The sequence below is a fragment of the Lichenostomus cassidix genome, chromosome Z (assembly GCF_008360975.1).
Source record: "Lichenostomus cassidix isolate B80296 chromosome Z, HeHo_3.0, whole genome shotgun sequence".
In the NCBI taxonomy this organism is placed as follows: Eukaryota; Metazoa; Chordata; class Aves; order Passeriformes; family Meliphagidae; genus Lichenostomus; species Lichenostomus cassidix.
The window spans coordinates 57,832,703-57,849,565 of NC_139511.1; the positions used below are offsets into that span (position 1 = coordinate 57,832,703).

The window sequence follows — 16,863 nt, forward strand, 5'->3', positions numbered from 1 at the left end:
GTAAGCATTTTCTGGATTTCCTTAAGAAAATCATACCACGTGGAGAAGGGCAAGATTTCTCTTTAGCTGTGGCTTTCAAATTCTAAAGGCTAGATCTCCAGCAATCAGGTCTATCTGCAGAGGAGGCCTAATACCCTTATTCCCTCTTCGAGGTTTTCTTGTGGATTTTCCCCCTCCATTTACATCAGAGCAAGCAATCAGATGCAAAGAGCAACACCTGGAGTGTTCTCCAGCTTGCTTTTCCTGTGTGAAGGAGAAAGAAACCGCTGCCTGCATTTGAATCAGCTTTTCTAATGCCCTCCCTGAAGCTTAAGTTGAATTTCCAAGTCAGCCCTAGCATGGATCTCAAACTCTTGACAGAACTCTGCATTCCAGAAGAATGTTCAAATTGCTTGCAAAGGACTCCTTGAAGTATGGCAGGAAAGATTTTTAATGGGAAATCAAATCTCTATGTAGTTCTTGTAGTTTTATTTGGCTGGAGATTCTTTCCCTGTTTGTAGCTGTGCAGGAGCCTTTCACCTAGGTCTCAAAAGTGCTTTGCAAATGTTAATGAAGCATCTATGCTCTTGAAGAGCTGTTCTGTGATTATGTCACTAAGCTGCTGGACTAAGTGGGAGATTTACATATGTATGGGTCTCTGTCATAAGTCATGGGGTTTTTTCCCCATCTATTTACAAGATGCTTTCTTCTCTCATTATCTGATGGGGTAATAGTGATGTTACTCCATCAATGAAAACTTCACTGTTTTATTGATCGACCTGTTACCATTTCACTTCCATCAGAGTTCTGTGAAAAAGCACAGAATTGGCAAGCTAGAAAAGCACAATTTTAGTCTTGAACAAAACTTGCTGAAACTAGTGGTCATAGAAGAAATCTTTAGGGAGGTGGAAAAAGAAACAATAACATTCCTTTTATGGAGTCAGAAATTCAAAACAATAGCAGCTTCCATTCTGGTCACAGGCATGTATCACAGCCCAAAGCTAAAACATGGGGGAGGATTCTTCTGGCTGCTATTCCCGTACAGTGGTGTGGGTGTGAGAAGAGAAGAGCACAGCACCAGAGTAAGCCAAATGTCAGCAGCACAGCCTGGACAAGCCGTGTGAGCAGGTCCTTAGTCTTAGTGGTTCAGAGCTAATCTTCCTGGTCCCCTCTCCCACTGCTGCTGCCTCCTTGTATTTATCACTGTAAATTTTTATACAGTGCTCAGTCAAATGGTTAGGAAATGAATTTCATAGGAAGGGTAATCCAGTCAAAAAAAGGGGTTTAGTTGTGGGTTTTGGTTGCTTGTTTTTTTTCCTGATTCATGTCTGTGATCAGTTTCCCTGAGCAAATGTGCAGATGCTACACAAACCCAATCATTCACAGGCATGAATATGTTAGTGCTGTCTCCTAACAGTTGTTTGTGGATGGACCTGGGAGAAAGGCTGGGAGTGGGGAGATGTTTTTTGTCCAGGTGTTAACTGCAGAAGGCATGGAGCTGTAAATGGTACTTTTTTTCTGCAGTATTGAAACACTGTTTATTCCCTGTAAAGAGTGAGTTTCCATTGATGCTTGCCATACCATTGATATCTCTTTCTGGCCAAAATTATGCACAGCATCATCCATCCTGGTGAAGTACTTTTTTTCACCCAGTTAAATATTATCAATTGCTCTCGATGTATGAGCAGGTGAAGTCTGTTTTTATGATACAGATCAAAGTCCTGTTGAGATATTACAGAGACAGCATCTCTTTTGAGAAGTGACTAATCTGAAATGGGATGATCAAAAGGTTCTTCAAATGTGGTAATCATTACTAAGCACCAATACAGGCTTCTCCATGCAAGAAGCAACTCTACAAACTAGCCTTCACTGAAAGCAAGTAAGAAAGTGAACTGTTTTCTCCATGGCATACAACAGGCAAATCAAGGCCTGGAAGTTGCCTGTTCTTTGCAGCACCACGTAGGAAATATCCATAGGGCCACACAGCCTTCTCTGTGCTGTGTCAAATCCTGTGCTGCAGGTCCAGCCAGCACCTGAGTGCTGCCTGGTCTGTGGGTGTGATACAATGTCTTGTACTTTCCGAGTTGTCTTTGTTAGCACCACCTGATTTATCAGACTTACTCTTTTGTTAGGAGGCTGATTTCTTCCTTCGTTCTACTGCTGTGCCAGCCTTGATCACCAATTTTCTCTTCTTCCAGTGGCACTAACACTTTTTTCTGTGCATCTGACTAGGCGAGCTTCTGGTCAGCAGTAACTTTAGCTGATACATGCTCTCCAAGTTTCACCTCAAAATCTGCCTGTTACTTTATGTGTACTTGACAAGGGCTTGGCAGGTGTCAGGCTGTGATCCTTATGGACTGTGGCCTGCATGTTACTTTGATACTTATTTTGATAATACTGTGATTCCACAGATACTGCCTGCTTCCAACATAATTTCTTCTATGTTTGATTCTTAAGCTCTGGCTCTAAGAATTGCTGTATTCTTATGCTTAGGCAGCTTTCACCACAGCAATGCCCCTTTTGAATGTAAATGCCTCAAGTATCAAATTTAAAATGGAAAACTGCAGTTATTGCTCTTATTTAAAATTAATCTTTTTATCTCTGTCCGTATGTCCTTTGATTTTAGCTGGAATTATGCTGTCTAAACAGTACTGTCAAGGTCTTTAAGGAGTGAACCCAGGTCTCTTGAAGAGTAATGAACGTTAAAAAAAAGATATTCCTGTTGTGTACACAAACACATGTTGTTGTAGAAGGATAACTATCTTATACACAGCAGCATATGTTTGGAAGGGAGCTGATGGATGTTTGAGAAAAAAATAAATTCAGGTTTTTAAGTTGTCTGTTTCTTTTCTAGTATGCTATGAAAATACGCTATCAAAATTACCTCAGCACTTAGTTTCAGTGCAAATTAAAGCATACACCCTTAAGAACTCTAGAAACATGAACTGGTTAGTAGAGTTGGAGGTTATGGCACACCAGCTATCTACCATTTTTCACATGTAGTCCAAAGGAAGCAGTAAGAATTTTATTTCAGATTTCTTGCCCTCACAACTGCATGCACTTGTCACAGCAAAAATAGTTTTACGGCTGGTTCTAGAACGTATCTGTAGACAAAATAACACCTGTGAGTTACTATGTTGTTTTTATGCATTAGGAGTACGTCGAGAGTACCAAATTTAAAGTAGGTTTTGGCAGACGATATGCATTAAGAAGGTTTTGGGTACATTTTGAAAAATTCTGCAAGTCCTGTCTTCAAGAGATGAGAATCAGTGTCTGTTTGCAAAACACCTTACTGTGATTTTCCTCTGAGTCCTGCAGTTAATGGAAGTTGCTGATAAATACCTGTAAGAAGTCTGGATGCTTAGATTCAGTATTCTTAAAATCAGTTTTTAGAGTGGGCACTGGTGCTTCTGAAGATGTAGATGTTATATAAAAACCTATACTGCTTCTCATGTTACTAGGAGAAATTCTGCATGTAATTCACAGAAAATGCTACTGCTCAGGTTCTGATGAAAGTTGATAGTTCTTACTTGGTGACCAGTATGAGGAGAGTGAAGTCTACGGAATCATCTTCCACGTGCATTTGACTGGTTAGCAGGAGGAAGAAGTTGCAGGAAGAACTTCAGAACACCCTGGGCCTTCAGAGCACACTGATGCCTTTTTCTCATCAGTGTCTGAGAGGCAAATAATATTCTTCATCAGGTAGCAATATTCTACCCCAAAAGCACTGGCAAAAGGAGCAGGAGGTTCCACTTCTTCCACGAAAAACTGGCTTCCATCTGAACTTCCCTTAGAACTCGTAATCTAGCATCTTATACTTTCCTTGGGGATTGCCTTGCCCTTGGCAGAGTCTGTAGTGGTGTAGGATGTGCTTCTTCTTCAGCTCGATAGTGTGAAGAAGCACTTAGGGAAACCTTTCCATGCCCAGGTGTGAGCAAGCTTTCCTCATGCTCAGTGAGCTGGCTGGAGGTGATAATTATCACACTGGTCTGGAAACCAGTATAATCCTAATAATTTGGTGCTGTGCCGCCTGAGCTAGTACGACTTGCTTCACAATGTTAGGAAAATAGGGTCATGTATTGAAACATTACTAGTAATCCTTTAAGAAGCTGATGATTAGCAGCAGCTGACCAAATGGTTTGCTGTAGGCTCATGAGTGTTTTGTAGTGTAACATAAGCTTGTGCAGAATATAGTTAGCTAACAACTAGAAACAAATGGTCTCACTCTTTGTTTCCAAAGGACGGGACTGATGTTGAGGAATAACCCGCTGCATACATTGCTGTGAGGTCACTCTGATGTATATGTGGATTCTGTAGTTTCATAATGTACTTAATTAGTTCTGCTGGTTATTTTCCAGCAAAACTAATTAACTGTAATAAATGTGTAATTATTTTTGTGTAGAGGAAAATATTTGTATATATTATATATTTTATAAAGATAACCAAAATTTTCAGAACTCAACATTGAATGTTACGTTTCAATCCATGCTTAAGTGTATGTAATATAGTTAAGTGTGGATGTATAACCCTAGATTCAGCACTCTCTCCTAAAAACCTTAATTAAATTCCTTCATATTATATCTGCAGTTGGATAGGCTGATGTCTTTGACTGCAGGATTTCATTCATGGCAAGAAATTTAACACAGGGCATTGCTGGGCTTTCTGTCTTAGACAGGTGTATCTGTGTCCCAAGGGTCTTAATAGGACTAGCTGAATGTAAGAAAGTAGAGGGGATTTCTTGTTCATTTTAATAAGTGGTGTACGTTTGTGCATCAGCAATAACATGCTACATCTACAGCTGTTTCTTTTTCTTGGCACCTTTTCTATATGTTGAGGGATAAGTAACATTTGCCGAGCTCATTTTGGGGTATCTCCTTGCAGCTTTCTGATCTGATCAGGACGAGGTCCAAAGTTCCCATTGAATTAGTAGAAAATACAAGTAGAAATGTATAAGTGATAGTGGTAAATATTAAAAAGTAATGCATATAAAAGTAACAGTAATCAATGAAATAGAAATCTTCTCATGAAGTTTTTATTTCATCTAGTTCATGTGTCAGTGCTGGCCAAAATAAAATTTTGTTTTTCCTCAGGTGAGAGATCTCTCTATTGCATACTTCCTGGTTGGACTAACATATCTGTATGTTGGAGTGATAATTTTTGCGTCTTTTCCTTCTCCACCGTTATCCAAAGAGTGCATTGAACAGGTGAGATATTTTATTGCAGTATGTATTTAATGGAATCACAAAAGGGGTTTTTTGGAAAGGACCACAGTAGATTATCTTGGACCTTGAGAGGTCCAACCTCCCTGGTCAAGCAGGGTGATTCCAGAGCACATGGCATAGGATTGCTTCCAGATGGTTGTGGAGTATTTCCAGTGAGGGAGACTCCAGAACTTCTCTGGGCATTCTCTTCCAGTGCATGGTTACCTGCACAGTAAAGAAGTTCTTCCTCACATTCAGATGGAATTTACTGTGCATCACTTTCTGCCTTTTGCCTATTGTCCTGGTGCTTGGAACCACAAAGAAGAGCCTGGTCTGTCCTCTTGGCACCCTTCTTTCAGATACCTGTATACATTGATGAGGTGCAATGGAAACAGGCCCATCTCCCTCAGTCTTTCATTGTAAGAGAGATGCTCCAGTCCTTTGATCATCTTTGTATCCCTGAGCTGGACCTGCTGCAGGAGCTTCTTGTCTCTCTTGTCCTGAGGAGCCCAGAACTGGACACAGCACTCCAGATGGGACCTCACCAGGCTGAGTAGAGGGCTAGGATCACATCCCTTGACCTGCTGGCAATGGTCTTCCTCATCCATGCCAGAATACCAGATTTGTCCTTAACCTTTTAATAAATACACAATAAAAAAACTCCAGCTACTGCTTTTTGCTTCATGATTCACCCTGGCAGACAGACCTTTGACTGTGGTCAGTTTGCTGACACCTCATGGGCACTGCCACGAAGAGATGAGTAATGCTTGTGTTATCTCATTTATATTCATAAATGGTTCCCAATATTTCTGTACTAAACAAACATTTAATAAATACTCCATGAAAGTGATGAAGAAAGGACCAAAATGAACAAGTGAACAGTTGGGCGTTTCATTTCTTCTTCATTTCAAATGCTGCAATAAAGCAGCATTTAAAGGCTTCCTCTGACTGTGGATTAGTTGAAACTGGTACCACTGTTTAACCATGAAATTATTTTTTGAACCACCTGAAATAATTTCACAGGATGAAATCTACAGGTAAATGACAGATAATGAGTGATTTTCTTCCCATTGATTTTCTGTTGTTTTCTCAAGTACTTATGAAGCCATTTGTATATTTCTATCTTAAGTCGTACCATACTTTTTGAGATGTTCCCACTTGTAGTATATGATTTCTTCCCTATTTGATGTGATGAAGTTTTATTTACTAAATAACTGTTTTTAATAACTAGGTATGACAAGCCAGATAATAGGAGCATATGAATCTATCTGACTAAAAGGCCAGGTGGCCCTTCCACAGCCTGGATTATTTGAGGATGTTCAGAAGATTAGAAAGTAATTCCTTATGTAATACTAATAATAAAGCTCACATCAACCTAGTAATATTCAAAAAGTAGTTGTTACTTGGTGGCAAGGCAGTTGTCAAAGAGGGAAAGAGTATTTCATGTTATGAAGTCCATTTAGCAATTGTAGTTGTTTGGACTTTGTCCCATTCTTTCTGGGACACAGATATTAAAAACCAGCAGATACATGTAATCAAGCCACCATTGATCTGTAACATTATTTATATGTTTAGAATTTCCTAGATAACTTTCCCAGTGATGACATCATGTCATTTGTTGCAAGAATATTCCTGCTGTTCCAAATGATGACTGTATACCCACTGTTGGGCTATCTGGCACGAGTTCAACTGTTACGACAGTTTTTTGGAAATGCTTACCCAAGGTAAGAAGTCTGTTTCTTGACAGTAGCTTGGCACACTTTGCTTAACTATCTTTCTGTTGTCAGAAATTTGGCTAGGTTTTGGGGGCTTCTCTTTGTACATTTCATAAGCTAGTTTCACAGAATTCGTAGAGTCAAGGTGAATAGGATGCAAAATAAACTTGCCTGCAGATCAGGACTGCTAGTTTGCCACAGTAGAATAAGGGGGGGTTCTTTTGCTTTAGCTCTTCATTTTGTCAATAAACAGGTTTATTATTAACACAGCCCCTTTGTGTATGCAATTATATGGCAAAAGAAAAGTTGTACAGGGAAAAAAATTGTTTAGTCCAGAAGCATTTAGTCTAGCAGTCCTTAAGCTGTGAAGGACATATACTCCAGATACTAACCTTTCAGCATGCCATCTGTGTTTTGATTGTGCATGATTAGTAATCATCTATCTGTTTTTAGACAGAGCTAATAGCTAAGTGAGTTGTTAGTTGTGCTATCTGGGCTGCTGCTATGCTTATAAAAATAGCTTTTCACATGCTAATTTCAGAGATGAGCCACACCCTTGCATTTGTGCAGTTCTATACTCCGGGAAAGAGCTGATGCAGATTTCAGTTTTAGTTTGTTTTTAAATAAAACCTAGGACATTTATATTTGGTGTACTGGAGTACTGAATTTGTCACAGCTGAGAAGTTGCCATTTATCTCCAAGTTTCTTATTTTATATTGTGAATTACTGTTGATGGAGCAAAGCAAAAAAAAATTTCAGGAAGGAATGTGTATTTCGTCTGTGGCATCAGCAGTTCAGGTCTGCAAAGATGTTGTTCCAAGTTTCAGGTTTCTTCTGAGTCCTAAAATAGGTATGAGAAGTTCTAGAAATTGAATGCCTAAAATTAGGCAGTGAAATAAGTGCCTGCTTTTTTTGACGCTAAATTGTACGCAGTTCAATGTTGAGGAGATTTTTAGGAACTGCTGCAAGTTACTGTTTGAAACAAGGCTATTTATTTAAGTGCTAAAGATGGATTTCACAGCCACTGGGAAACAGTCATGTCCTTTATAATATGTGGATGTGCCTTTTCCTATCTCCTCCCTCCAGTTACTCTCTGACCAGAATGGTTTTCATTTCCCTCATGCCCTCTGCTAGAACCTACAGCTTCATCCCAGTTGCCTCTCAAGTTAATTCCAGCTTGCTGTTTTAAGCCTTCATGGTATGACGAACTTGATGATGCAGATATTTGCTTGGTTCTTGTCTTCAGGATGTTCTGTGCGTAGCTTCACTCTTTTTTTTAATTTTTTTTTTTAATGATTCCTTATAGTGAGGTATTTAAAGGCTCTGAGAAGTCAAAAATGGATTTCTATGAAGCCACATAAATCATTCCAACCTTTTGTGATAAGTTAGCATATTGTGGCTGATGGGCTCTCACTCTCTGGCATCCCAGGTGTCTCACATATGCCATAGGAATCACTCAATTAAGCTTCAGGCTCTGGCTTCTGTGCATTTGCAAGGTCAGCCCTTGTTTTTTTCTATGCAATGAAGACTAACTGAAGGCTGGTAGCAAGCACAGGACATGTCTCTGAGAGGATAGTAAAGATTTACTACCTAGTTGTGAAATGTATCTTCATGACTGGTTCTCACAGTCACATAAGCTGACAAAGCTCCTTTAGTGCTCTATGACCTCTCTAGAAAAAAGTTCCGTATTTTTGTTTTTTCACAGTGCTGCTTTTGTAGGGAAACATTGTGCAAATACAAAGATGTTGCTCTTAGTGACATAGGCTGATGTCTCACTGGAGGGCCTGTTGATTCACTCTGAAGAACCTACCTGGAAATATTAAGTTCTGTGGCTTCTTGTGTAAGAAAATGAACACTCTACTAGTAGTTGGCTTATTTTCTCAAAATCTTCATTGATCAGGGTTAACAGCTCTTGGGCAATAAGAAGATTGACCTGCAGAGGCTCATGCTGTACATCTTAGATGTCTGTATAAGGTGTATATATGGAGGAGAATATCCTGGGTCACATATCTGGAAAAACTTTTTTGTGAGTAGTGAACCAACGGATGGAACAGGGAAAAGAGCAAGTTCTTTGTTGGCTACCTAGCCTCATTTAACTCTGACTCTATGTGCTAAATCACATACCTTTTCATAGGTGCATCTTTTCTATATTAAGTTTCCTTTGCAGCTGAGAGAACATTATAAATTTGCCTTCTGGTTATAATTGTCCAAACAAAGACAACAACAACAACAACAAAGCCTAACAGAAACAAAGCCTAGCACCTTCTCCTTTGGTCCAAGTCTCCATTAGAAGTTTTCCTCACTTCATTTTTAAGCTGTAGGTTGCTTCACATGGAAGCGCATTGATTTTAAAAGCCAGTCTTCTTCATATCAGCAATTATTTGCAGATGTGGATACCTGCTACTGCTGTGGATGGAGTTAACAGATAGCCATTAAGTTATTAAATGGAATACTTAGAATTTTGGGTGGATGCTATTTAAAGCTGATAGCTTGAACTCGCACATGTTTACAGGGCTGCCAGATAGTTTTTATTTCCAAGTAGTGATTGTATTCCTCAGATCAGTTTCATTCTCTGGATTTTACTCCTTTTTCTTTACTATTTATTTGTTACTGGTTATAATAAAGCACACCAAGATACCAGTTTGCTGGTTTGCAATTCATAATCTTGATTATTCGTCTAATCCGAGGCAAATTCTGCCAAAAGTAACATCATGGTTCGTATCCTATTTTTTTTCCGGTAAACCGTGGATTGTAACTGGGTTATAATGAGAAACTGCATACTCATCTTCAAGAGAGCTTTTATTGTCTGAAGACTTGTTTTTCATCTCTTTTGCTTTTTAGATACTCTGTATTGCTATTTTTCTATGAAGAGCTCTTTTCTGTGTGTATCTGTAGTGTATCCTACTAATCTGTAGTCTTGAGTGATGAAGCAGCTCAGCCTCTCCAAACTTAAAAGCTTAAACAGACAATATATAACTTCTTCTGCTCCCAGATTTCACAACAGACATAAGATGAACAGTGGGAGGATGCTTGTCTGAAAGAGGAAATGAGTATCTTGTGTCTTGCAGCAGTCAGGAGAAGAGCAAAAGCATCCTTGATTCTAAGGAGGATTCTCCTTGCTCTTATGTACAAATATCGGTCACCTGTGTCTCTGCCTATCTTAAAATCAAATATCTGTGCAGACATGCTAGACACAGTAGTCTTCTTACAGGCATCATCACAAAGAATCATAGAGTGGACCTTGAGGTTGGAAAGGACCTTAAAGATCATTTAGTCCCAACCCGCCTGCCATGGGATGAGACACCTTCCACTAGACCAGATTGATCAGAGGTCCATCCAGCCTGGCACTGAACACTTCTGGAGATAGGGCATCCACAGCTTCTCTGGGCAGCCCCTCCCAGTGCCTCATCACCTTCACAGCAAAGAGTTTCTTCCATATACTTAACCTCAATCTCCCTCTCTCAGTGTGTACCCATTCCTCTTTGCCCTGCCACTCCAGTTCCTGTCAAATAGTCCCTCTCCAGCTTCCCTGTGGGTTCCTTCAGACACTGGAAGGTGTCTGTGAGGTCTCCACACAACCTTCTCTTCTCCAGGCTGAGCAGCCCCAACTTTCTCAGCCTATCCTCATAGGGGAAGTGCTCCAGTCCTCTTATGAACTTCATGGGCTCCTCTGGACTTCCTCCAGCAGTTCCATCTCCCTCTTATGTTGAGGATCCCAGAGCTGGATGCAGTGATCTAGTTGGGATCTCACAGCACAAAGCAGAGGGGTAGAACCCTTCTGTTGCCCTGCTGGCCATGCTGCTTTGGATGCAGCCCAGGAATCCCTTGGCATGCTGGGCTGTGAGCACTCATTGCAGCTCATGGTGTTTTCATCAGCCATCATGCCCAAGCCCTTCCCTGCAGGCTGCTCTCAATCACTTCTCTGCCTGCAGGTGTGTCTGGGGTTGCAACGATCCAGGTGTAGGACCTTGCATTTGGCCTTGTTGAACTTCATGAGGTTTGCATGGTCCCACCTCTTGAGCCTGTCCAGGTCCCTCTGGATGGCATCCCTTCCTTCCAGCATCTCCACTGCATCCTACACAGCTTGGTGCTGTGGGTGCACTCAATCCACAAATCCTTCAGCCTTTTTCTGCTTCACACAAAATATTTAGAAACAAGAGAAGACATCCTAATTCCTTCTTTTATTCTGCCACATGTATGCTAGTATACAGATTACAACAGAGAAAGTGATGTACTGGGACAAAACCCAAGGAACTGTTCATTTTCTCTGCTCTCCCTGGTGTTGTTAAGGAAGGCCAAAATGTTGTGTATTGGGTAATTCCTTTCTTTTCTAAAATGAGGTATGTTTGTAATGGCATCATTTAACAGCTGATTTAGGGCCAGAGGCACGTGCTTTATCTGCTGTTTCTTACATGGCTCTGGATCTTCTTATATGTAAAGAAAGCCAATTTTTTTTTATTATTGTTACTGGCTCTTGGCTACTGTGATATTTGTGACAGAGATTCCCTTGATTAATTATGTGGTGTGCATAAAGTGTCATCTGATAATCTTTAAAAACTTTTTAATATCTTAAAACTTTTAATGTTCTGAGAGGTTAAATAAGCTGATGGCCAAAAGTCACTTAGTTTTACTTAATGAGTGTCCTCCCTTTACTCCATGGTAGCCCAGCAGACCTGCCAGTTCTCCCACAGATGTTTTCTGATGTAATGAAATACATTTCTTCTGTTTGCATGCATGTTTGTTTGTCTGCTCTTCACCTAGCTTCTGTCTAGCTTCTTAAAGGCTGTGATTCATAGTCGTTTGCCTAATGTCACTTGAGTAAGATTTCCAGGAAGAAAATGTATTTTTAGATTTAGTCCTCTCAAAAATTCTTACTTGAATGATCCTGATTTGCTTTTTTCCTTGCTTTCCCATTTTCCTTATTGTGTGTTTATCCTGTGACTCCATGCTGAGTCCAGAACTTCTGAGGGGTGTTAAAACCTGAGCGGATTTAAAATCAGTTTCTGTCTTTAAATTTCCCCTGCACTAGGGTTTGGTTTCACTGTTTTTGACATGATTCTTACTTTGATGATGCCAAAGTTAATTAGATATATATGGTCACCGCTGTTCAGTGACTTAAGTGTAACTACCACTTCCACAGGAGAGAGCTTTAATGGTCTTCTGGCATACAGGGTTGTTTCTGCACTCTGTCAGTCTGAAAGGTTAACCTTGCCATGAGAGAAAAAAGCCAGACTTAGGGCAAAGCTTGCATTTTCTGTTCATTTTTTCTTCCTCCTCTCTGCTAATTATTTTTGTGGGATTGCAGGATTTTTGCAGGTGAGCAGTGATTCCCTTTATAGAAAATAGCTAGAATCTTCATCTGCATAGCTGAGAGTATGGGTCTGAGGACAGAATATAAAAGACTCACCATGGGTGTGCCTCCTTTGTGAATTACAGCCTCCTTCAGGCAGCCCAACCTGTGCCTTAGAGCAGCAGCCCTAAACAGGCTGCCCAGGCGGACAGTCCAGCCCTGGCATGGGCCACCCAACTCTGCTGCCATTGACCACGAGGAAGAGAGTTACACTGCTTAGAAAACACCTGTATGTGAGCAGGGTGATTAGGCAAAAACAGGCTAAACCTTTTCTGATCTCTAATATCCTCTAAATACTTTCCTTGGTGTAGTTGTAATAAACAGGGCATGGTTATGTCCACTGCCTCCAAATGCTGTTTTCCTGACTGTCCTTTTACAATGGATGGCGACCACTAGTTGTACTGTAAGCCAGTGTAAACCTGAGCAATTTAAAACTTGCTAAAATGTCACAGGCTATGGGAAATGCTTGTCCTGTCTGGAACACATCTGCCCGGAGCTCTACAGCCCTAAGAAAAGTATTGTCTCAAGTAATATAGCTACTAGTAGCCCTAGGTATCAGACTTCATTTTATTTAGAAAGATAGGAGTGTTTTTTTGAAATGGTAATGCCTTTCTCTCACTTAAGATTGAGGCTTTTTCCCCATTCTGGAGATGAGCTGAGCTGCACATAGCTGCCTAAATAAAAGAAAGGGTTTGCAGGTTAAACACAGGTCGTCCAACGACATGGTTGAAAAGAAAAAGAAGCAAGGAAAGAAATGCAGTGTAATCTCTCACATTGAAACAGATAGATGCAAAGCTTTTTCAGACCTTCTGATTTTGGTATTGTTCTTGAGAATTCTGCTTAATTTTAACAACTAAAACTGCAAAACACAACTCCACAAGTACTGAATTGCTTTGGAACCTTCAGCATTTGGGGACCACTGTTTTCAACTGAGCCAAAACACATTGTCCCCCCTCAACCCAATAATCTTTTCCCAGAGCAAGAAATTGAAAAAAAGTTTCATTTCACACGAAACATACATACATGGCCTTTTGCTTTTGAAATTAGAAGAATCTAGAATTAACTTCTTTTAGAACAACAGGTTTGAACAACAAAATCGCATCTTGTGCTTCAAAGCATGACAGCATAAAATATTTCAGCTTTTTTAGGTTTTCTTTGAAAATACTCTGAACTGACACAAGTTTGCAAAACATTTTTGAATTAGTAAGCCTGCACTGTTTTTAGTCCCTCTTGCTAAAAAAAAAAAAAATCTCAGCCAAAAAAAATGGAGGAAGTGCTGTCATTTTCTGTGTCCACAAACTTTCTGCTTGAACTGTACTATTTGATAGTAAGATTTGTGGTCTGCCACATGTATGGGGAGAGAGGAAGTAGGCCTTTTTAATGGCAGACCTTTTTTTGTGAACAGCTTAGTTAACTGGCTTTCATTAGAATATTAGAGAAGCTGTGTGCATTGGTCTTCTGTCACTAATAAGTCTGATTCTTGGGATTTTATTTTTTATTCGTGGGGTTTTGCCAGGTTTATATCCAATTAAGTGTTTTTTTAAACAGCCACTGTAGTCCCACTGCAATTTTTATCTCTAAGGTACCCCTCTTGTGCCACTGTTAAAATTTCATGTAGAAAATTAAAGATATTTTTCTGTCTTTTTGAAATCAGTTTTTAAGAGTGAAGGTTAAAAACAGCCCATAGCTTAAATTATTCCTTTGTGTTTTAATTACCTTCATTTCCCTGAACTTTATGGAGACTATTCTAGTCTCTAGTCTTTCTTCCTAACTTGGAAACTGGCAGGCAGCCTTTCAGCCATAGCCGTGGAAGCTGTTGCTTTTCAAAAGTTTGTTAGTTAGTTACATCCTCCATAATACACATACTTTCTACAGTGGAGAAAAAATTAGCCTTGGCTTACAGGTTTTGTATATTTAAGGAAATCATATCCTCCAGAAGAATAAACAAAACCTGTAAGCGTATGTATGTTTCCTCTGTGAGAATTCTTTTTTCCCTTCATAGAAACAGCTGTGTGACCAAAATATCACAGGTTTTTATTATATTTCCTGACTTTACCTTATGCTAAAATATGCCAACATTTCATATTCTGTAAAGAAAAGTGATACTTTCCTGAGTCTCAGCTCTGTGCATAGCTGCACTGAATCTGTCTCATGCAGTAAAAGCTGTATTTGCAGAACAGAAAATCTCTGTTTTTCTCATCCTTAATGCAAAAGGAAAGTAACAGGAAATTATTTGTAAAAACAAATTCAGCAAAAAAAAATCAGCATAAATAGGGCACAGTTCATACACGGTAAGACATCCAACATTCTAAATGTTTGTCCTCTATCAAAATGCAGTAGAGTCCAAAATTTAAGATTTTATTCCCCCCCTAGTAGTCTTTGTAATGTTTTCCATTTGATGCATCTTTTCCTTTTTTCTGGTTTCCATTAGTTCACTTTGAGCAATTTAGATTATTCTGTGAACAAGCTAATTCTTTCTTGTGGGAATTAAGTTATACAGTATTGTTTCTTTGGTATTTGACTATCCATTTGAAATACTTAAATGTTGAGTACCACGTATGATGTTTTTCAGAAGAATTGCCAAATTACACATTCTTACTCCTTAAGAATATTTTGAGTCAAAATACTAGATATTTAGAAATTGGCACTCTGAATATTCAGTAGATGCCATATTTGCTGTGAAATTAATTAGGTCTAATGGAGTGAGTCATGCAAATGAAAACACCATCCATGTACAAATTAAAAGTTAGTGTAAGTGAAGGAATAGTGGTGGTATTTTGTAATAAATATAACAGATTTTAACACTCTTTCCTCACTTTCCTGTAGCCTTGTCCATGTGCTCATCCTGAACCTAGCCATTGTAGGAGCTGGAGTAGCAATGGCAAGATTTTATCCAAATATAGGAGGTATCATAAGGTGAGTGTTGCTTGCAGTGACCTTCCCTATGGTGTTGGTACATGTTTGTGTCTTTACGTTGAAAAGGAGCAGTAATAATTGTACCTTTATGGTTTGTGAAGCGTATGCCTTCTTAAGTTGTAAACAATGACTTAGATGTACAAACAATTGGCTTGCAAAGTTGTGACAAGCAGCTATCAGGTACTGTGCCTCTGTATCTGAGGTGGTTGGATTTTACTGGAGCTGTGTTTGAGGACCTTGTAACTGTACTCATAAAAGAATATGGTGCCAGAAGAAAAGTTGCTTAGTTATTGTGTGCTTCCTCTCAAGTTTCTGTTTTGTGTTAAGACCATTTGGACCTGGTTTGAAGGTTCATAATAAAAATCCAAGAAAGCAAGTAACTTTAAAGGGAAAAGTGACATCAAAGTTGTGCCTCTAAATGACACCTTAAATCTACTACATTGATGAAAAGCTAAGATTTCTAGAAAAATTGGAAAATATTAGAGGAAATAATAAGGAGTCTTATTTACTACATTTGATGTGAACATATTTATATGCATTGTCATTTATTCTTGGTTCACATCTTTCCTAAAGCAACCAGGAGAGGGAGGTGTTTAAAAATACAGAAATCTGCAATTATAAAACCAGAATGACAGCCTTGGGTCTGACCAAAGTAGCAAAATAACTTACTTTTGCTCAGTGGCTGATCTTTGCGTTTTTTCCCATTTCCTCTTTTTCTTCTACCTCTTCTTGTAGTAAATTTTTTTGTATTCCAGTAATAGGGATGGTCTAGTTCATCATCATCATAGATTCTTAGGATGATAGAATAGACCTTAAGGTTGGAAGGAATCTTAAAGATCACCTAGTTCCAACCCCTCTGCCATGGCCAAGGAACACCTTTCGCTGGACCAGGTTGCTCAGAACTGCATCCTACCTGGCCTTGAGACAGGACATTTCCAGACATGGGATGTCAAAACTTCCCTGGGCAAGCCTGTTCCAGTGCCTCAGCACCCCGACAGGAAAAAATTTCTTCCTAATATTTAATTTGGTTAAACACTGTGCAATACATGTCTCTATTTGCAAACTGATACTTATCTCTTCTAAGGCATCTATATTGTGCATAGTAACCAAACGTGTTGAACAGTGGATTTCCAGCAGATAAATTGTCTTTATACAGTCTAACTTGCATGTTTGCTGGTTTTGTGTTGCAGATGATTTCTCTGTATTATAATCTTTCCTCTGAAAGGAATGTTCAAATATATGAAACAAAATATGTTTTTACTTAATAACATTGGCTGCTTAGTAGGTGAAAATAATGAGAACATTTTTGTAAGCAAGGGAGAGGTTAGAAAAAGAACAGTTAAATGTTTCCCTTGCTGTGGTTGATCACGTTACCAGAAGGGCATGTTGTTCCTTTTAGGTCTGGAGAATGATTTGCTAGAAGCTTATTAAATAAATTAAAATAAGAGTTGCCGATTCAGGAACATTTCTATATTTAAATACTTAAATATGTGTCCTCAGATGGCTGGGGTGCAATGAGATTTACAGTTCTGACAGAAAGGATGTGTAACAAAGAATGCACTGTCCAGTCTCTTTCTGTTGCATGTTGACAAATTTCCCCAAAGAAAGTAGAAACAGCAAGTCAAAATAAGGGATTCAGTCCCCAGCAACATCGCAGGGTGTGACTGAAAGCATACAGGCATGTCAAAAGTGCAGGTACAGG

The 16,863-nt window shown here is 39.3% G+C and overlaps 1 protein-coding gene across 3 annotated transcripts in view; it reads left to right on the forward strand.

The window, feature by feature from the left end:
* Positions 1–16,863, forward strand: part of SLC38A9 (solute carrier family 38 member 9) — a 47,731-nt gene that overhangs the window by 28,601 nt on the left and 2,267 nt on the right. For all 3 annotated transcript variants that reach the window (XM_085043560.1, XM_085043562.1, XM_085043563.1), the window contains exons 12-14: positions 5,070–5,183; positions 6,756–6,904; positions 15,072–15,161. In XM_085043560.1, coding sequence (XP_084899686.1) covers positions 5,070–5,183; positions 6,756–6,904; positions 15,072–15,161 — 353 coding nt within the window. The remainder of the gene's footprint in view (positions 1–5,069; positions 5,184–6,755; positions 6,905–15,071; positions 15,162–16,863) is intronic.